The following is a 22,119-nucleotide window of genomic DNA, read 5'->3' on the forward strand; positions in this document are numbered from 1 at the left end:
GTCCGGGGCAGCGGCCGTGTGAAGAGTGGAAAGGAGGACTCAGATGCAGCACTTACTCAGATGTGAAGGTGATTTATTGACAATACTGAACATAAAGTGGAGATGGCAAAACAGAACTAAGGACGAACTAAACTGGGAGAAACTACACAAAGGGAGTGGCAAACCTGAACATGAAGGGAGAACAGCAGGGAGAGCATGCAGGGGATTCACCGGGTATGAACACAGACGACGCGACGAGGAGCAGAGGAAATCACACACTATAAGTACACAAAGAGACACTGGGAAATCACACACAGGTGGGGGAAACAGCTGGACCTGATTAACCTGACGAGACAGGGGGACACTAACACCAGGGACCAACAGAGGGAGCACAAACCCAGAACCCAGTGTCTAAAATCCCAAACACAAACCATCCCAAAACAGCCATGAATAATAATGAAAGTAATAACAATAAAGAACATAAACATAAAGTCACTGAGTCATGGTCGCAGGACCATGACAGTACCCCCCCCTCAAGGGCTGGCCCCCGACAGCCACAGAAACACACCACCAGATCCGGGCGGGCGGCAGGGGGCCCAGGACGGAGGGACCGGGCCAAGACCAAAGACGGAGGCCCCAGAGTCCCAAACAAATGTTCACAAAAAAAAAACTCACAGGGGAGCAGAGTCCAAAACACAGTTCAGGTGGCCGGCCAGGGGCCCGATAACACAGGAGGCCAGGATGGGACAGTTCAGGAGGCCGGCCACGAAGAAGGCCGTGGAGGCGCACAAAAGGTTCAGGAGGCCGGCCGTGCGGAAGGCAACAGCGGCCACTCAGGTGAAGAGGGTCCGGGGGCCGGCCGTGCGGAAGGCAACGGCGGCCGCTCAGGCAATGGCGGTCCGGGGGCCGGCCGTGCGGAAGGCAACGGCGGCCAGTCAGGCAACGGCGCCCGGCCAGTAGTCCAGAAAACGGCCGTTTAGCTCCAGACCCAAACGAGGCTGGGCCAGGCGAGGCTGAGGGCACGGAAGCCGGGACCGCAGCAGGCGGAGACGATGATGCAGACACGAAGGCCGGACCAGACGATGATGCAGACACGAAGGCTGGACCAGACGAGGATGCAGACACGAAGGCTGGACCAGGCGAGGCTGATGAGGATGCTGAAGCTGGACCAGGCGATGCTGATGAGGATGCTGAAGCGGAGGCTGGACCAGGCGCAGTGGGTGAAGATGAGGATGCTGTGGCCGAGGATGCGGGCACGAAGGCTGGACCAGACGAGGATGCAGACACGAAGGCTGGACCAGGCGATGCTGAAGCAGAAGCCGAAGCCAGACCAGGCGTGGATGAAGCTGGAGATGAAACCGGGCCAGGCGTGGATGAAGCCGGACCAGGCGTGGATGAAGCCGGGCCAGGCGTGGATGAAGCTGGGCCAGGCGTGGATGAAACCGGGCCAGGCGAAGCTGACGCTGTAGCTGAAGCTGGGCCAGGTGAGGATGAAGCTGGACCAGAATCAGGCGAGGATGAAGCCGAGAATGAAGCCGGACCAGGCGTGGATGAAACCGGGCCAGGCGAGGATGAAGCCGGACCAGGCGATGAAGAAGCTGTAGCTGAAGCCGGGCCGGGCGAGAACAAAGCTGTAGCTGAAGCTGACGCTGTAGCTGAAGCTGGGCCAGGCGAGGATGAAACTGGACCAGAATCAGGCGAGGATGAAACCGGGCCAGGCGTGGATGAAACCGGGCCAGGCGTGGATGAAACCGGGCCAGGCGAGGATGAAACCGGGCCAGGCGAGGATGAAGCTGTAGCCGAAACTGGGCCAGGCGAAGCTGACGCTGTAGCTGAAGCTGGGCCAGGCGAAGCTGACGCTGAAGCTGAAGCTGGGCCAGGTGAGGATGAAGCTGGACCAGACGAGGCTGAAGCTGAAGCTGAAGCTGGGCCAGGTGAGGATGAAGCTGGACCAGAACCAGGCGAGGCTGAAGCTTCAGGCTGAGGCGTGGCAGTAGCAGGTGGTAGCGCTGGAGGTGATGATACTGCAGGAGGCGGCGCTGCAGCCACAGGTGGAGAAGCAGCCACAGGTGGAGAAGCAGCCACAGGTGGCCGGACGGGATCCTCGGGCCCCCCAGCCGACGTGGCAGTCAGTGTGGCATGAGGTTGGACGGGCTCCTCGGGCCCCCCAGCAGGCGAAACAGGAGTCTGGACGGGCTCCTCGGGCCCCCCAGCAGGCGAAACAAGAGGCTGGACGGGCTCCTCGGGCCCCCCAGCAGGCGAAACAGGAGGCTGGACGGGCTCCTCGGGCCCCCCAGCGAAAACAGCCGCAGAACCAGTGGGCACCGGGGCCCCCGGCACACATGAAACAAAACCAGTAGGCACGTGGGCCTCTGGCACATATGAAACAAAACCAGTAGGCACGTGGGCCTCCGGCACACATGAAACAAAACCAGTAGGCACGTGGGCCTCTGGCACATATGAAACAAAACCAGTAGGCACGTGGGCCTCCGGCACACATAAGGAGGGCTGCAGCTGCGCAGAGCACTGACCCTGCTCAGGCAGTGACAGCCCGGTGCAGTTCACAGCTGGCATCTTGGCCTCCAGGGGTCCAGAGTAAGCTGAGGGCAGAAACCCAGCCTCTGGGGAAGCCCCGGAGTGAGCAATAGTCTCTAATGTAGCCAGCTTTTGAGGAACAGATCCGTAGTGAAACAGTTTGTCTCCCTGCTCAGAAACAGCGGTGGAAAAACAGTGTGAAAATTGTGGCTTAAGGGAGGCTAATGGTTGAGCTACAGACTGGGAAGCTTGTGGCTGGACACAGAACTGAGCCGGAGAATGGCAATAAAGTCCTGGCTCAGAAGGAGCCAGGCAGAGACACAGTCTGTCAGTTTTGCAGCGGGTTTGTACACGCCCACTTGGGAAGGATCCGTTACCACGAAGGTAGGTAAGCGATCCATACAGTCTCCCATCCCGCTCTGAATAGCCCCAGAAAACAAAGTCCCGGAAACTGGGGAAAGCAATGCATCCCGCTGACTCACCGCATCGGGCTGCTCGAAAGTGAATGCAGACGGGGGGTGAAGTCCAAGGTCCAAAAGGAGAAACTCCCGCTCCCACGAACAGAGCGAGTCCAGCAGCCATGGGAGACCGGTCACCAGACGCTGTAGCCGCCTCTCTATAGCGCGCTGGGACGTGCCACCCGGGCTTTCCAGCCACAGGTCGATCAGCTCCTGTGTGGCATCGATGAGCGTCTCCCGTAGCTCCCTGGACGGATTAAGCGCTGCTGGGTCCATCTTGTGGTCGCGTCGTACTGTCACGGTCCGGGGCAGCGGCCGTGTGAAGAGTGGAAAGGAGGACTCAGATGCAGCACTTACTCAGATGTGAAGGTGATTTATTGACAATACTGAACATAAAGTGGAGATGGCAAAACAGAACTAAGGACGAACTAAACTGGGAGAAACTACACAAAGGGAGTGGCAAACCTGAACATGAAGGGAGAACAGCAGGGAGAGCACGCAGGGGATTCACCGGGTATGAACACAGACGACGCGACGAGGAGCAGAGGAAATCACACACTATAAGTACACAAAGAGACACTGGGAAATCACACACAGGTGGGGGAAACAGCTGGACCTGATTAACCTGACGAGACAGGGGGACACTAACACCAGGGACCAACAGAGGGAGCACAAACCCAGAACCCAGTGTCTAAAATCCCAAACACAAACCATCCCAAAACAGCCATGAATAATAATGAAAGTAATAACAATAAAGAACATAAACATAAAGTCACTGAGTCATGGTCGCAGGACCATGACAGGAAGTACACAGACTGGCAGCTTGATAAAGGCGATGCAAGACTACAGTATGTATATACAGAGAATGGAACTTAACAAAGGTGAGTCAGCATGGGACAAAAAAATCACACAGGAAGAAGAATGATGTCATCAGAAAGAAAGAGGAAGTGAAAACAAAGAGACTAACACAAAAAAGGGAAATGCCATCCATCTGTCCATCCATCCGTCCATCCATCCATCCGTCCATCCATCTATCCATCAATCCATCCACTTACTTATCCAAATCCAATTCAGAATCATTTGTTGGCTAAAAGATTCAGAGGATAACCTCGAAAATACAACAAATAAAAGGAAAAACATGCACTGTTTGGTTAGTAGTATATTTCTCTTACTCCAGCCAAATATCTGCAAAATAGTTATCCTACCCTGATCATTTTTGTACCTTTTCATAACCACTGTGCACATTCTGCAGGCTTTTAATTTTAACTGCATGCAATTTATTAAAAAAATACAAACTGCTTTGGTTTTGTGGAATCATAAAATTTATCCGACTTCACAGACTTTGAGCGCACCCTATGAGGTAGAGTTTAATGTGAACAAAGAAAAACCCAAGGGATTATGTTACACAGCCAATTCCAAAACATGAATGAGATGCAACAGGTTTCTTTTGGTTTCTTTTTAAGGCAGGGATTATCAGTGGTACGTGTGGCTGAAACAACATCCCCAAACAGCCCCGTCCTCCTTCACTAATCTTTCCTTGTTGCTAGCCTTTATCTGTAGCTTATCTTTGACTTCATCTCAGCAGTGTCTGGTTTTTTAGTTGGTTATTTGAGTGATGTTTGAGATGTGTATCTCCTGTAGCACCTTCAAGGGTAACTTCTATTTCTTTTGATATTAGATCCAATCTTAATGCAAGGCAGAGTGTGGAGATGTAAGGCGCAGGGCTGTGTTAAGGACAGCAAATTTGCACAGGCTACCTTATTTGCCAAATGGCCTGATTTAGCTGCAGAATGGTTTTGCCAGAGGACATGTCCATATTGTTACGTTCTATTTTGAACAACTGCTTGGGAAAATGAACTGTGTGCGATATCTGCAAAATAATGTTTGCTTAATTTTTTACAGTATTTTCTTTTCTTTCTTGTGTCTTATCCCTTTTGTTCCATCTGTCACGCTTATGTGACTTTTTTCTGTTTACACTCATTGCTCTGTGTGCACCTTTTCTCTTCACCCTCTGTTCATGTCACAACAACAATATTGTCAACATATCATAATTTCCATTACATCTCTTGCAAAACCACTAATATTCAGCTTCAATTTATATATTTTTAAAAACTAAATTGTACTATTACAATTTACTTTTTTTGCATCTTGTACGGAAGAAATTTTCAGTTCAGTTCTGTGACTGTTGCACTGGTACTCCAGCGCAGCTAGCCAGCTTTGTATTGTATGATCACTTGTCATCATCACTTGCAATCAACAAGTCCCTATAATATTTTTGTTCAGTGATGATGTTGTATATTCATACCAAAAGAAGGGGATTTTTTTTTTTTTACAGTGTGCTGGAATTGTCGACAATAGCCAGGAAATAGCCACTAGCTTATCTTTGATTGACCACTACATGAGTGTAATTAGTTTACAACAAAGGCTTACGTGAAGGAGATTAATCCATAGTTTTTAAGTTGTAACTATACTTTTACTGCTAAGGAGATGCTGGATCTAGAAAGGACCAGTTAGAACTTCTATCTAAGCATCTGACTTCGATGCACAATACCTGTACTTTGATGCTGCTAGCATTTTAAAGAAACCTTTGAATCAAATACAATACACACTGGAGAGTATTTCTTTATCTACATGTTATATAAGCGATTTTTAAAAAATGATGTTTGCATCAGTAATAGTTGTCTTTATTTTCTCGACAGAGTGTAAGGTTGTGTGAAGTGGTGCATAAAGATAATATAAAAAAAGAAGAGCATGATTCTTGATTCTTAATTTCTTGTAGTGTAGCAAAAGTATCTTATGTTGGAAGATGATGTCAGCATTTGGTTTATGAATGGCCATTTTACAGCCTCAGAATAAGACGGGTGGAGAGGGTGGAGCACTACCAGTGCCTTGTATTTAAACCGCTCCAAGGTTTACTTAAAATTACAGTTCTTGCATGTTATCTCTTGAGTGTTTTGCTGCTGTAACAGATGCAGCATTATCATTGGTCACACTTAAACATTACAGCTGTCTAAAGCCTGCTGCCTTGAATCTTAAGGGAAATGTGTTTCACAGTTATTCTAAAGCCAAGATAAATTATATGTATTTATTTATTTTAACTTGTGAATAGAAATATGTTTTTAAACCCTAATAATAAGAGAGACTACATGGTAAATATTCTTAAATACATACCACAAAGTATCTAAAATTAATAATGAAGTAGAATTACAGACATATTGTTAAATTTGTGGGGTTTGGGCAAAGCAATCCTGTCTGTGACGCTGTGATAAAAATATAGGCTCAAACAAATCAGCAGATTATATGAACATTTTAAGTAAGATGCATTTGTAATAATTCAATGGAACAACAAATATCATGATTTCTGCTAATAGGAATAATTATAGTCATAAAAATAATAAACATCTTAGTGTAATATTTAAGAAATTTGCAGATTTTGATGATTTAAGAACACTAACATGTAAAAGTGGTCATTACCATGCTTATTGCCTCTACTAAAAACAGCTGCTTAACAGCCTACCTTTCAATATTTGATTTTGTGAGTCCTTCACAAGTATCTGCATCTGTTAACTTTTTACTTTTCTTCACATATTTTCCACCATTCTTTGAAGAAAGCCCTCACGTTGCACACAGCTGTGTCTGCAGGTGTACGAGTGAAGCCAAAGATGGTGACAGTTTCTCTGCTGTCAGAGGGCTCTGCCACATCCAGTATTCTGCCTGCCTTCACACACTTCACCTGCTACAGCTGTGTACATGACTGCCAGAAAGAGAAACAAACAGCTACCTCATCCACTATTTAGTGGATGAGGTAGCTGTTGAAGTAAACAGAGCTATCCCTCCTGTATTTCCTAGGTAACCGAAACAAGGACAGGCCCTCTCGGCTGCAGTAACTACGACAGCTTGGATTCAGTTAGCTCGGTGTTGGTGCACAGCCCGGAAAATAAGATCCACCTAAAGGGTAAGGCTCACAACACACACACACACACACACACACACACACACACACACACACACACACACACACACACACACACACACACACACACACACACACACACACATTTCCCCATATACTGTGTTTTAAATTCATGGAAACACACAGCCTCTGCCCTGGAGGATCCACTTATGGGATAAGTTTTTTCTTCTTTTTGTACGCACACACTTGAACTCACACATTTCTGCCACCTCCATCCACCACCATGCCAAGCCTTTCGCCTCCAGTGTTGTAGTAGTTGGCCAGGATGACCCTTTACTTTACGCTGCAGTAGTTTATATGTCTGTTTCTGCCTCAGTGGCGTTCAGGCTCACAGAGAATCTGTTATCTTACCAAGGCTGTAGATGGAGCATGTCTGGCCACACTGACCTCAGCCTAACCTTTCCTTACCTGGAGCACTCAGTTCACAAGTAAAGCTGAAGTGTTAATGTGTAAAGTAAAACACTGTTTGCTTATATTTATCACCAAATTATTAGTGAATATCATGACACTCATCCCTCTGTACTGGGAGTGTTTCCTTGTTGATCCTCATGCTAAAAATTAAGGGGGGTCATCAGCTGATGCAGCTCATCTGAGGGTTCTTAGGCTCTAAGATGATGAGGATATAATGTTGCACTCTTTTTGGCTCCATCCCGCATCATGAACTTTCTCTGTTTGTGTTTTGTAAGTTTATGTTTATTAAAATATCTTTTATTTAAGCTAAGGTCTTGTCTGAACATATGAAATGTGTAGATACAGTAAATTACTATAGTTTCCATTGGTGATTAATAAAAAGTCACATTTATGCTGGTATTTCTCTTCCAGTAAACTGTCCTATTTAGAGCTTTACGTGATTAAAATAACCTGTCATGGATGTGTTGTTTAAGCTTTAATGCCTTAAGGTTTCCCCCCTTCATTTTATTCGTTTTTTGTTCCTACCTTGCTTGTTGTCATCATCTTGCTGACTTATACTTACTGTTTTGAGTACTCTTACTTTTTAGGTTTTGAATGAACTGTTCTACACACCAGTTTGACTAAGTAATTCTTAACCTATCATCCACTTAAATCAGTTCGGGGGCTGAACTAAGTATTTAGTCAGCCACCGATTGTGCAAGTTCCCCCACCTAAAATGATGACAGAGGTCAGTAATTTGCACCAGAGGTACACTTCAACTGTGAGAGACAGAATGTGAAAAAAAAAATCCATGAATCCACATGGTAGGATTTGTAAAGAATTTATTCGTAAATCAGGGTGGAAAATAAGTATTTGGTCAATAACAAAAATACAACTCAATACTTTGTAACATAACCTTTGTTGGCAATAACAGAGGTCAAACGTTTACTATAGGTCTTTACCAGGTTTGCACACACAGTAGCTGGTATTTTGGCCCATTCCTCCATGCAGATCTTCTCGAGAGCAGTGATGTTTTGGGGCTGTCGCCGAGCAACACGGACTTTCATCTCCCGCCACAGATTTTCTATGGGGTTGAGGTCTGGAGACTGGCTAGGCCACTCCAGGACTTTCAAATGCTTCTTACGGAGCCACTCCTTTGTTGCCCGGGCGGTGTGTTTTGGATCATTGTCATGTTGGAAGACCCAGCCTCGTTTCATCTTCAAAGTTCTCACTGATGGAAGGAGGTTTTGGCTCCAAATCTCACGATACATGGCCCCATTCATTCTGTCCTTAACACGGATCAGTCGTCCTGTCCCCTTGGCAGAAAAACAGTCCCATAGCATGATGTTTCCACCCCCATGCTTCACAGTAGGTATGGTGTTCTTGGGATGCAACTCAGTATTCTTCTTCTTCCAAACACGACGAGTTGAGTTTATACCAAAAAGTTCTACTTTGGTTTCATCTGGCCACATGACATTCTCCCAATCCTCTGCTGTATCATCCATGTGCTCTCTGGCAAACTTCAGACGGGCCTGGACATGCACTGGCTTCAGCAGCGGAACACGTCTGGCACTGCGGGATTTGATTCCCTGCCGTTGTAGTGTGTTACTGATGGTGACCTTTGTTACTTTGGTCCCAGCTCTCTGCAGGTCATTCACCAGGTCCCCCCGTGTGGTTCTGGGATCTTTGCTCACCGTTCTCATGATCATTTTGACCCCACGGGATGAGATCTTGCGTGGAGCCCCAGATCGAGGGAGATTATCAGTGGTCTTGTATGTCTTCCATTTTCTGATGATTGCTCCCACAGTTGATTTTTTCACACCAAGCTGCTTGCCTATCGTAGATTCACTCTTCCCAGTCTGGTGCAGGTCTACAATACTTTTCCTGGTGTCCTTCGAAAGCTCTTTGGTCTTGGCCATGGCGGAGTTTGGAGTCTGACTGTTTGAGGCTGTGGACAGGTGTCTTTTATACAGATGATGAGTTCAAACAGGTGCCATTCATACAGGTAACAAGTGGGGGACAGAAAAGCTTCTTACAGAAGACGTTACAGGTCTGTGAGAGCCAGAGATTTTCCTTGTTTGAGGTGACCAAATACTTATTTTCCACCCTAATTTACGAATAAATTCTTTACAAATCCTACCATGTGGATTCATGGATTTTTTTTTCACATTCTGTCTCTCACAGTTGAAGTGTACTTCTGGTGCAAATTACTGACCTCTGTCATCATTTTAAGTGGGGGAACTTGCACAATCGGTGGCTGACTAAATACTTTTTTGCTCCACTGTACATCAACTGTTGGGTGTAAATACAGTTTTAAGGTCAGTACATCAGGGTATTTACACTGCTTCTCTTAGTATTTAGTGTTTTATCCAGATGCTAAAATGCTAAAGGCATCTATTGGACACCACTACCACTTTTCATGTACAATTTTAAACAGTTTTGGTATTTTTATAACTGTAGGCATCCTGTGAAGGGTTTTAAATGTGTAATGATTGTGATCACACTTTAGTTAATGTCTGATAACCATGGCTTTTAGTTTGTGGTCAAACATCACTGTGACTAAGTACCACCTACACATTACAGCTACAGAAGCTGCTCAGCTGTGGAGAGCAACTGTTTTTGTGTTGATATCAACGCCAGAGGAGGTTTAAAATCTGCAGGTTGTGAGTCAGCAGAGCATTTTATGCACTGTGTGCCTCTGCAGTGACCCTGCTCTGTAACTTTACATGGTCTGTGCTGTGGTTCCTAAACACTTCTACTTTGCAGTAATAGCATTTACAGTTGAACATGGACTATGAAATTACATGAACTGACTTGTTGCAGTGATTGTATTTTATTACAGCGTCACGCTCAAATTCAGTGAGCTCTTTCACAGACTGCATGGCTAGGCACGCGACTTTATACACCTGTAGCAATGTGACTGAAAACACCAGAGTTCAAAGCATGAGGGGTGTTGGCCAATACTTTTGGCCTCTTCTTTTCAGTCTTCTTTTTGTCTATATAGTGTATGTTTCACTTGGACTTGAGGAAAAAGGAGAATTAGATCACTCAACTCCAAAAACTATTTTTTTCTTGTGTGAATTCTTGTGCTATTATTTCAATGCCTAAAAGGTAATGAAATTTCATATCCAAAAGGTCAAAGTTCATCTTATGGGTGTCATAATAATGTTCAACAAAAACACTTTCCTAGACATTATTCAACACCAAACATTTGGAACAGTGAAGGGCACTGTAGTCACATTTCACATCTAGTCTTCACTCTAGGGCTGGGCGATATGGCCTAAAATCCATATCGCGATATAATTTGAAGCACGTGCGGTAACAATATGTATCACGATATATTCTTTTCTTCTGTATAACGTATTTTCCACACTGTAAGGCACACTTAAAATCCTTTAATTTTCTCAAAAATCAAGAGTGTGCCTTATGTATGAATTCTGGTTGTGCTTACTGACCTCGAACCAAATTTGGCTGCAGAAATCTGTTAAAAATGTTTTAGTACAACTTTGGTAAGTCGCACTGCTTGATGGATTGTCAGAGCATTACGGCTGCCGTAGTGAGGAGCTTCGCGGAGTAATCTGGGTCCAAAACTCCGTCCGTTTCAGGTCCCAAAGTCAAACGAACACTGAGAGTTAAAAACGGTCTAAATTCTTTCATCTTTAATTAAATCATCAGCGTTGCTGCTTTACTAGGTGTAACAATTAAGTTTAACATCCATGCATCCATGAAAACAGAATTTATTAAATTTAACGGAGTTACAAGTTAACAGGAATTCATTAGTTATTAATATACTGCAACAACATGGGAATAGAGCAGCTGTGAGAGAATTCAACATTAATGAATCAATGTTACGGAAGTGGAGGAAGCGCAGTTTTTGGCTTTCCCCATATTTCAAAAGTGCTTCATCTCTTTGCTGTGACTGACGCCCGGCATAATTTGCAGATGATAATGGTTGTAGCTGCTGCGATGCTTTCGACCAAAACAGGCGCAGCTTGATGACATCATCAACATGTGCTATCGCGATAGAGCGGTATAGTTTAAATCTCTGTCGTTGGCCAAATTTATATCGTTTCTATCGTATATCGTTTCTATCGCCCACCCCTACTTCACTACATATATTTTTTGTGTCTAAACACACGGGGCTGTTGATTTCAACTTGAGTGATTGTTGAAAAAATACAACAGTAAGGTAGTAAGCAACTCCAGTTTTCTAGTTTTCTGCCAAATATAACAGGATCAATATCTCATTCCTTTAATTAGGAAAAAGAAGTTAAGACAGCTGTTTACCATGAGAAAACAGTCTATTCAGCAAGTCAGACATGTTCACTTGCAGTGTGATAACCTGGCCTTTGTAAATGTTTTGGTGCATGTGCTGGAGGCTGACAGATTTGGATATAATGATGTAGGATTCGTTTGCATGATTGTCTGATTTTTTAATAATCCAACTTCAGATGACTCTTTAAGTGCAATTTTTGACTATGTTAAAACACTGATGAAAAATGTTGCTGTTCAAATAAACGATGCGGGGCTTTGTACATGTGTCATCTTAGGTAGTGACCCCTTACTGTGTGTGGACTTCTTCATGGCATCTGCAAGGTTCATTAGTCCCATGACACATAACTTCCATTACATCCAAGCTTAGGTTTAGAAAAAAAAACTAAAACACTATTACACTTTCTGCATTTTAAATTGCACAATACGACAAATTATACATGAAGAATAATATGGGCAGAGACTCGGTGCATGTGCCTTCATACGTTGGAGGTTGCATCAACAATCACGTGACCTTTAGATTCCGATCGCCTTACTGCAGTGCAGTTTACTGAAATAACTTTAGTCAGCACGCACAGGTCTGGAACAAATGTGAGGTTCGAAAAGATAGTCAAAAATGCAGCATTACAACATTTAGTGAACATGAATACATGACAAAAAGATTCTGCACTCTGATACTGCCATTTACATAGGCTGTCTATAGAGCTGGGCGATAGAACGATAACGATATGTATCGCGATATAACTTTTACTCGATAGAGAAATTAAGCTATCGCGATAGACCTCACCGCTCTTGTCCTCTTAAAATAAAAAATTAAATTAAATTAAATTAAAAAAAGGTCAGCCAATCCAAACTAAGTAGCGCAGAGCCGAACCAATCACAGCCGCAGCGTCACGTCGCGTGACTTGTTACGTAAAAAACATATCGCCCAGCTCTAGCTGTCTGTATGACATAGGTTCTAGATACAGTACAGTACACATGACAATATATGACAATAAGTGAATTCCTTTCTTGCCTCCACTGCTACAAGGCTCAATTAGCAACACTTATTTTGTGTGTGGAATGCAAATTGGTGCAGCATCAGTTTGCAGAGCAGAGTTTGTACAATTCAAACTAGCTTGAAAGTTAGAATTGTACTGCCTTTATTCCTTTATTCTTCAACACAGCTTCAATTTTCTTAGGCAAGCTTTCTTTTAATTTCTTTAAGTAGCTCTACAGGCTTCTTGACAGCCATTTCAAAATTCATCCTTGGATGCTGGCTTCATTTGATCTGTTTTCTGTAAATGATCATGATCCCACAGTGCTTCAAGATTGTTAAGGTCATAATGAAAAATAAAGCCAGATGAAATTGCATGGTGGATCACAATCTGGTGGTAGTTTTCTGCTAATTTCACTGATCCCCGACACCATGGGCTGAAATGCAGCTCCAATCCATGACAGAGCCTCCATCGTGTTTCACAGTAGACTGCAGACACTCACTATTGGTCCTTTCACCTAAAACACTCCCTACATATTGATGGACAACAATTTAAACTAAAACTATCAAATTTGGATTCAATATTTCATAAACCCTGTTGCCACTAATTTTGAGTCTGTGCCTTACAAAAGATTAACAAATGAAAGTGAAAGGTCAGCTGAACCTTGAGACTCAAACACGTCTCAAGCTGTCTTCAAAACAGAAAAAAGGAAACAAATAAAAGACAATGTGATGCACAAAATATTAATATTTATTCCAAGATTTGCATTATATGCAAATAATTACAGATATGTAAGAAAGACTAGGTTCTGCGTTTTTAAGAGGGTTGAAGAGATAAAGAGACACGAAGAGATATTACAGATAGAGATATTAATATTACAGGTACCGAGGCTTCTTCATTTAATGGAAAACATGAATAACGTTCTCACAAAGCTGTAGTGAATATTTCATAAACTAGTGTAAATACCAAGTGTGCATCATATTAATCTGCCAACACAGGAAAACGTCTTTACTGGGATTTGGAATTCCTCGGTAAGCTTTCCCTTGCTAAGTTAGCTAGCTTTAGCTTTTAAAACATGCAAGTGCCCAGTCAGATTCAGTTACCAAGTGTCTGTGAATTGAATGAAGAAGTCAAGCTCTCTGGCTTTGTGCGTTCACGCAGTTGAACTGAAATGAACAAAGTACTGGATTGTCTTCTTTTCCAGCACAATGAACACTTAAACCAGCACCTCAGGGTAAGGAGGTAACCAGGTTCATGGGAGGGTTGTTATGGCCATTGTCACGGAGAATCCCAAAGCATGTGGCATTTCCACAGAATCTCAAAACTCCAGCCTTTATAAAACACGGCTGTTTTTGCATGAAATCAGGAAATACCAGTATGCAACTACCATAATTAAGATAAAACAAATGCTTAATATGCTACTTTAAAACATTAGTTAATCCTTACATTTATGCTACATTATGTTACTGCAGCAATACTCAGGGTAGTCTAACTTTTTATCACAATAAGTATTTTAACAGATATATTGCGTATGTGTTTAGCTTAATAGACAGCCGCTGCAGCTGTTCGCACTGCAACTTTTACACAGGACAACCGTAACCTAGCATCAAAAGCAAAGAAAGCTTAATTTAGAAAATTCCTGTTCAGTTTATTATTATTGAAATATGCTATATTAACCACAGGTTTAAAACAGCCCATTATAGCAGTAAATATGTAAAGTAAAGTTAAGTTCATCTGTTAAAATGGGGGAAAACAGAGACTGTGATCCAAACACATCAACAGAGACTATGGAGAATAGAGAACATATAGAGCTGCGCTAGCTAAACTCAGCTGAACCCAAGATAAATCCAGCGCAGTTACTCCTGGAATAGTGTGCAAAAGTGTTGTTTTACACTTTTGGTTAAAGAGAACATTGAATAATGTGTAACTATCAGGTATAAAGTATAAAAATACATACGATTTGAAAACATAGTAACTATATACTTGACTGTATATAAATTGTATATCCATGTTTTTAAATGACCAACTAAGGAGGAGTAGTGATTTATAAATGATGAACAAAATATTAAATAGCACTAATTTAATTCAATTCAATGCATTTTTATTTATATAGTGCCAAATAAAAAAAAAACAGCTGCCTCAAGGTGCTTTATATTGTATATTGAAAACTTTAATGCTTAATAGTGTGTAGTGTTTAGAAAGAAAAGAATACTACTTTAAAATAGTCACTGAAAAATGTTAAGCGCTAATATTTCGAGATATGGAAACATACAAATGCACATTAGAACACATAAAATGATATATCCATTAATAAAGCAGAATCTTTTGATGAGCATCTAAAGAGTTCAGTCGGGTCAGGTAATTAAAAGGCATAGATGAGCATTTTATATAAATTTGACGCCCATTCTCCATGGCAATTCTGTTTTTGTTTCATACACATCTACCTGGATCAAAGGTGAGCAGACAAAGGATTCTTTCAATATGCATGTAGCTTATACTTGCAGGAATATTGAAGGGGCTTTCTTTGATAGTGTTTTCGTTAATCATACTACTCTTAGTTTATGCACTCCACTCCTGCTGTTTCTCCTGACAGGGAAAGATAATTATCAAGGGAAAAGTGCCTGTTTAGGCTAATTGCCATTTTGTTTGCACACAGAAATGAAATTGGTTAAATCACCCACCTATAAAGGCTAAATTTGATGGTTAAGCAGACACGTTTACTTATCTTTATGATGTCAGAACAAGTATTTCTTTGCAGTTAACTTTGGGTGAGAATAGTTTCAATTGTATTTGTGTAACTTGAGTGACTACAGTGAAGTTTGTTAAACTGCAAACACTAGCATGATACTGCCTGGCAGGGTGGCCATGCAGTAGTGGTCAACATTTGTGTGTGCTATTGGGGAAACATTGTATGTAATGTGTCCCACTGTTGTGTACAACATATAGAATCTGAAAGTGTAATCAAGGGATGCTCACTGGCTTTGTCACTTGAAGGAGAAGTTGTAAACTAATGAGTACCTGGATTTGTTCTCATTTTTGATTCCAATGAACTCTAATTTACAAAATAAGCATTATGTGGTATTATCTGCGACCAATAAACTACTAGCTAGCAGTACAACCTGCTACTAGAGGTTGAGCTTATTATAAAGTCATTAGGAAAGTGTCATAGAGAAATGAGTGTAGATGTTAGATATTTTTTAGGGCTGATCTCTGAAAGCTTCAAATCACTTAACTTCTGCATTGGAACATTTGTTTATCCATATAAGAACATGCATCTGGTATGCTTTTCCTTGTGACACTGCAAGAAAATTGGTTGTTAATTATACAGATGATCTGAGAACATCAGCCTTATCATAACGTTTCGTAATTATCTTACTCTGCCTCTCTTCTTGCTTTAATGGCACAGCAGTACTCAACATACATGGAATCCACCAATTTGTCTGAACCTGATAACTCATGACGTGGTTCTCCATCTTCAAGTGCCCCATAAATGTTCAGTGTGGTTTAGATCAAGTGATGATGGAGGAAACTCACTGAGAGTCAGAACTCTTTTGTCTTCTTTGGTATTTAAGTAGTTCTGTAGTAGTTTGGAAGTGTGTTTGGGCTTTTTATCGTAGTGTGGTCTGACTCTTTCTGTCCTTCTCCACAAAGATGCAAAGCAGATGGTTGAACATTGTTTTTGTACAGTGAACAAAGCATGACATTTAGATCTTGTGATGGTGTGGTCACTTTTGGTCTGTATGATTATGCACTGCATTCAACAAATCCAACCATCCCCCATTTGAGTCTTTCTCTCTAGTCAAGGCTGACAAAGCGCCACTTCTCTTGGAGTACCACTTTAACTTTTAACATTTCATCGTAGTTCTGATGCCATGCCAAAGGCAACTGTGTTGCTGGGATTCAGTCAGTGTACATTCTGCTTTTCAAGTGTTATCACCACTGGATAGGGCTCCGATGGTGCATTTAAAAAGTTTTTAAAAGGTTTGGAGTCAGAGCAGAAACTCTGTCTAACATCTCATATTAGACAGTACAATATTGAGAGGTGTTCCATAAATGTATAAATGAACTGTGGACAGTTGATACATGCAGGTAGAAATGAACAGTGAAAATATTGTAAGCCAGTTGTAAACAAACTAGTTCTTAATGGCATAGTTTATTTTTAGTTTATTTTTGAATGATAAGGAAAAAGGTCTCAGTTGGTCATTAAGCTGCTTTGCCAATCATTTTTGAGCCTCTGAAAATGTGGGGGGCTACATGTAAAAACCAGTTAATGCAATAGAGTGCTATATCACTTGAATTAAAGTTGAAAGTCTGCACTACAATTACCTCTTGAATGTTTGATTCGAAATGTTGTACAAAGGCAAAATTTTAAGACAAATTGTGTCATTGCTAAAACCTTGCTAAAAACAAACTCTTACTTATACATGAACTGCTAAATCTGTTGACTGTCACTAGGCGGGATAAGCGTAATTTAAACAAATGTAGAACAGAAATACAGGCAAGCAGTTTTTCTTAAATTGTAATGCTTATGTTGATACAAATGAATAGTTTGATTGGTGCACAGAATAGTCAGTACATAATTCTCCTCTAAGAGAGGGCAAACTCCCTTAAATTGTGGTAAGGACATGGTGTGGTCGGATAAGTCATGATCAGTCCCTGGGAAGTCTTCTTCATGGCCACATTAAAACATTGGTTTTATATTGATTGTATCTCAGCTATTGAATTTCTCAAATGCAGCCTATCAATTCCATATAGTGATGTCACTGCTAAAAGTCGTCATTCTATTTACTAATGGCGTAATGCATGATGTGCTTGCTCTGGAAATTGAGAACCACAGCAATGAGCAAGAGTAACTTTTATCAAAATTCCAGTCGGTTAGATTGATGGCATTCATTTCTTGCACTTCAAAACCTCTTGTCCCAAGAGGCCAGTTGATAAACATTATGGCATTCTGTTGAATGTGTTGCTGGCTTTTCTAGCACTAAGTAAAGTCAAGATTTAGGTATATAGTCTTTAATTACAGAAGAAACAGAATGAATGAATGTTGTCTCTCTATGCAGGATGTATATCCCACAACATCCACTCCATTATAATAGGATGAACCACTCTAACTACACAGTCTCTTTGAGTTTGAGGCCCTGCTGGACACATAAATCACTAAAGAACAAATAGGACAGAAGCATTATGCTATGGTGATAAGGTAGCAGCTCAAAAGCTCTGTGCTGTATAATCTTCAGGCCAGAAGAAACCCTCTTTTTCTATTATTCTATTCCCCAACTGTTTCAGCATTTCACTCCCTGATCTCTGACTCCGATTGCATGCCTGTTTGCTTATATTTTGTATCTTTCGGCTGTGTTCCTGTGTGTGTGTGTGTGTGTGTGTGTGTGTGTGTGTGTGTGTCTGTGTGTGTGTGTGTGTGTGTGTGTCTGTGTGTGTGTGTTTGTGGGTGGTGGTGGTGGTGGGGTTTCTATGCAATAAATTCAGCCTTCATTGATGCCAGCAGTGGTTACCCTTTTCTCATCAGTAACTGTTGATGAAAACAGCCTGACTTTTGTCTCAAATCAGAGTGTTGCTTTGAAGTGGAGCTGCAAAATCATCATTATTTTTATTGAATGTTTTTGCCAGGTTTTCTGACTGCAAAATTAAACCTGCTAGGTTATTATCTGCACAGGTCCATTGTATATATGAAGATGCATATTTGTGAGCAAGTGTGGGTGGTGTGCTTGAGTGTGAGTGGATCAACAGTACATCAAGAGTCAAAAAAAGTAAGTCTGATAACAATACATTGGACTGTGTGGGGAGATAGGGGGACTCAAAATACAGAAACAAGTGCATAAGTCGGCTTTGGCAAGCTTTAGTTTATATAATCTTTTCTCACAAAACTAAGTAAAGCAACCCCGCTCTCGACACAATGCCCAGTGTGAGTATATACATGAACTCACTGGGAAGAATTCTGTAGAGCTCAGACTTCACCCTGAGGCAAGTGTAGGTCGGGTGCTCGTCGAAAAAGGAACTCTGAGACTACAGATCCATGCCATTTATGTCATACCTCGCTGAAGTAGGGCAGCCTGGCTACTTCTTACGAAATATTTATTAGGACCTGCAGTGATGCTGCTCTCTGGCAACAAAATAAGCAGCTTCCCAAATCCACAGGACTGACCTTCAAAAGACTTCAGCCAGCCACATACTGAAACCACTGAACAGTTTTATCATCGAAAAAACAAACAAACTCAAAACACGTGATACAGAAAGACTGAGTTTAAAACAAACACTTGGGCGTTACTTAGTCTTTACTGTTGCCTTCTGCAAATGCAGAGTTTGATACTACAAGAAATACAAGCAGTGAGGATGGATTTATTGGCTAATCAAATTAGAAAGAGAACACAAAATAAAAAAAATAAAAAAAGTTTACGCTTTTCCTTACTCATGGTGCATGCATACATTTTTAGCAGTTTTAGCTAGTGCCAAACATGCTTAATCATCGTTTTTTTGAATGGCAGATTAGTTGGATGAAGGACTGCCACAGACAGATGTGTTTAAGAAAACAGAGTCCTTAAGGATGTTGGTAGAATTAAAGGATATATGGTGTCTATTGAGTTATACTGAATGTTTCAGAGATTTCACAGTGTTGGTTTTTGTATCATCATCCTTTGAGGTTTCTTAAATATGAAGGATACACAAAAGAGCATTGTAATCTTGGCTTGTGTCTGCTTGGACTTTCTGTTTTGCCAGGTTTGCCAATACAGAATTCCCCTTTATTTTTCTAAAGGATTCTATAAGTGCCATTGTTTATGGCATCTGTTGGGATGCCATAAACAAGGTGTCACTGCAGCTGAGCAGCCTAATTTTCTGTGTGTGTATCAGCAAGTTCTCAATCATCACTCATTAAAAAAGCAGAATAAAATTAAATTAACACATTTTTCCCTCAGTCATCCCCAGCAATCACTGTGGAAGTCAGGCAGAGGATGAGGTCATTTCCTTTGGGGCGATCTCAAAATCTGCAAAACAGACCAATCCTCATCACTTCACGGTATCTAAAAAAGGGATAACACATAGCGTCAAAGAAACACTGTGTTGAGACTAGATTACATTCAACCGAGCCAGTATGTCTATATGGGCAAGACATGTACAGGAGCAAACTAAGCAAGCAGCCATGTCCTGACGTTATGAGGAAACAGAAAATATGTTTGTAGCTTTTGCCCTCACTGATTTTTCTCTTTAGGTTATCTTTAAATTACCTCAAATACTTCTACTTGAAGTATTTGAGGTTGTCAGTTCTTTTCTTGAAAATAAAAGGTCCATAGTTGGTCGGTCATGGCTCAGACTAGAAGCTACACTTCAAACTACCAGGGGATAGAGTTGACAAAATAGCATTTCAGGCAATCGTTCTTCAAAGAGGAAATAACAGTGGAGAACATTCATCTAATCCAACTCAGTTCAGTTTTATTTCTATAGAACCATTTTGCAACAACAGAAATCTCAAGGTGTTTTATACGTAAGGTAAGACGCCCCGCAAAATTAGTGAAAACCTCAAATCTAATGAAACTTTATTAGCAAAGTCTTGGGTACAGAACCAAACTCAGATGTTGGAGTAGGAGGGAAAAGAAAGGAATAAAGATAATAAACACAGAGAGATGACAAACAGCAAGATGAAAAACTAGAGGGCAGACAAAAGGAAAGGCATTCAATAGTGGCATACAATTGCATAGTAAGCAATGAGAGGAAAGTAGAGAAGTAGTACTCTGTGGGTCATGAGAGGTCCACCAACAGCCTGAGCCCATAGTAACATGGGTCATGGTTCATGGTTCAGGGTCACATGATCGAACTATAAGCTTTACTATTCTGCTTTCAAAAACTCTAGGAACCACAAATAAGCCAGTACTCAGAGGAGAATGCTCAACCAGAATTATATGGCACAGTGACATCCTGACGATATGTTATGTCATGACCATTTAAGACATTGACTGTTCAACCATACCCAAATGTACTCAGTAAGATTCTTAACTGAGTGAAATGACCCAGAAGTATGCAGGCGGCACTCATAATCAGAGCTTGCTGAATTCAATAAATACTAAGGTAAGGTGGTTCACTGTATCTTTTATTACTTCCTTTAGCAAAGGATGAACTGGACCATCTTCTATGAGAGAAAAAGAGGAAGATTTGCGAAACTGATCATAAGTAACTGACAAAGTGGCACAGATCATATAAATGTTAATTCATTTTTTCTTTTTCATGCCATAATTAAAATATTCTGAATTTTCAACAACAGTTTACTTAGGGTCAGCTATGATAAGCTCCAGGTACTTGGATAGGTGATGAATGGAGTGAAATATACAAATACAAATAGTTGCATTGGATCATCTGTCAAGCAAGAAATAATAAAATAAGCCTCCATATTTTATTTATTTATTTTTTAAAGAATGTGATATTATATATATATATATATATATATATATATATATATATATATATATATATATATATTTTTTTTTTTTTTTTTTTTTTTTTTTTTTTGCCTATCCCATTTGGTTCTTTAGCCATCAGAATTGTTGTCTGAAGACCAACAAGTATACCCAATGGATTTACTTTGCCAAATGGATCATCACGGCCTTGCCATATTGGTCCATTTGATCGACCTTTGTTGTTATTTATTATTTTATTTTATTTTCAGTTGTTACAGACGGGACAGACATGAGTGAGGGATAGGAAAGGGAGAAAGAAAGATGAAGGAAAAGAAAAACAGAAGGGAAGAGGGAGAGTGAGAAAGGGCACTTAAAAAGAGAAAGAAGAAAAAAAAATCTCCATCACGTTAATCTAGCTAAGTGTAAACAGCAGTAAATACTAAATATTGAATGTTGTTGTGTAGCAAGGAGGACCGACAGTGCACAATGTGCTTGGAAATAGCAGCCAATAAAGGTGTAGTTTATGTCTATGAACAGTGAACACCCGAGTGCACACCTGTGTGGATCAGCGCGCTTGTATTCAAATGGTTTCCACATGTAATGGTCTGCTAGAGGATGTAGAGAGCCATAGCCCCGTCCCCCAGGGCATGAAGCAGGCATGGAGGAGATCCAGGCTCCAGACATCCAGGGGCCCCAGAGTGCGAGAGCCCAAGGAGGACCACCGGAGGGGCATCCGTGCCACCCTCCTGGGAAGAGCTGAGGAGAGCCCCAGATGAGCAGTCACCCATTAGCCACGGAGCAGAAGCTAGTGGGGGCTGCAGTGGCGTGCCCAGTCGGCTCTGCCGGCAGCCAGCTGTGCCAGAGTGAACCGAGCTGAAGGCCCGAGGGCCCCCTTTGCCCCGGAAGAGGCCTGACCGAGCAACAGGCACCAGGCCCCGCCAAGTAGTCACCGGGAGTGAGCTGGTACATACCTGAGCGCCCAGCCCCGGACACCAAGAACCACCAACGCACCGACCCCTGAGGGCATCAGTTACCGGCAGGGAGTGTGGTGAGGGGAGATAGGCCTTTGGAGGGCCTGGGAGTTCCCAGAGAGGTGGATTGTAAGACCCGACCTGACATATAGACACAGACAAA

At 42.0% G+C, this 22,119-nt stretch overlaps 2 protein-coding genes across 5 annotated transcripts in view; both read left to right on the forward strand.

The window, feature by feature from the left end:
• LOC308412688 (uncharacterized protein) overlaps nt 1-22,119 on the forward strand; it is a 512,620-nt gene that overhangs the window by 197,577 nt on the left and 292,924 nt on the right. The window lies entirely within an intron of this gene.
• Nucleotides 1-22,119, forward strand: part of brinp2 (bone morphogenetic protein/retinoic acid inducible neural-specific 2) — a 285,511-nt gene that overhangs the window by 160,680 nt on the left and 102,712 nt on the right. For all 4 annotated transcript variants that reach the window (XM_080907211.1, XM_080907210.1, XM_080907212.1 and 1 more), the window contains one exon: nt 6,822-6,927. In XM_080907211.1, coding sequence (XP_080763337.1) covers nt 6,822-6,927 — 106 coding nt within the window. The remainder of the gene's footprint in view (nt 1-6,821; nt 6,928-22,119) is intronic.

The sequence above is a fragment of the Rhamphochromis sp. 'chilingali' genome (genome assembly GCF_963969265.1).
Source record: "Rhamphochromis sp. 'chilingali' genome assembly, chromosome: 16".
Lineage (NCBI taxonomy): Eukaryota > Metazoa > Chordata > Actinopteri > Cichliformes > Cichlidae > Rhamphochromis > Rhamphochromis sp. 'chilingali'.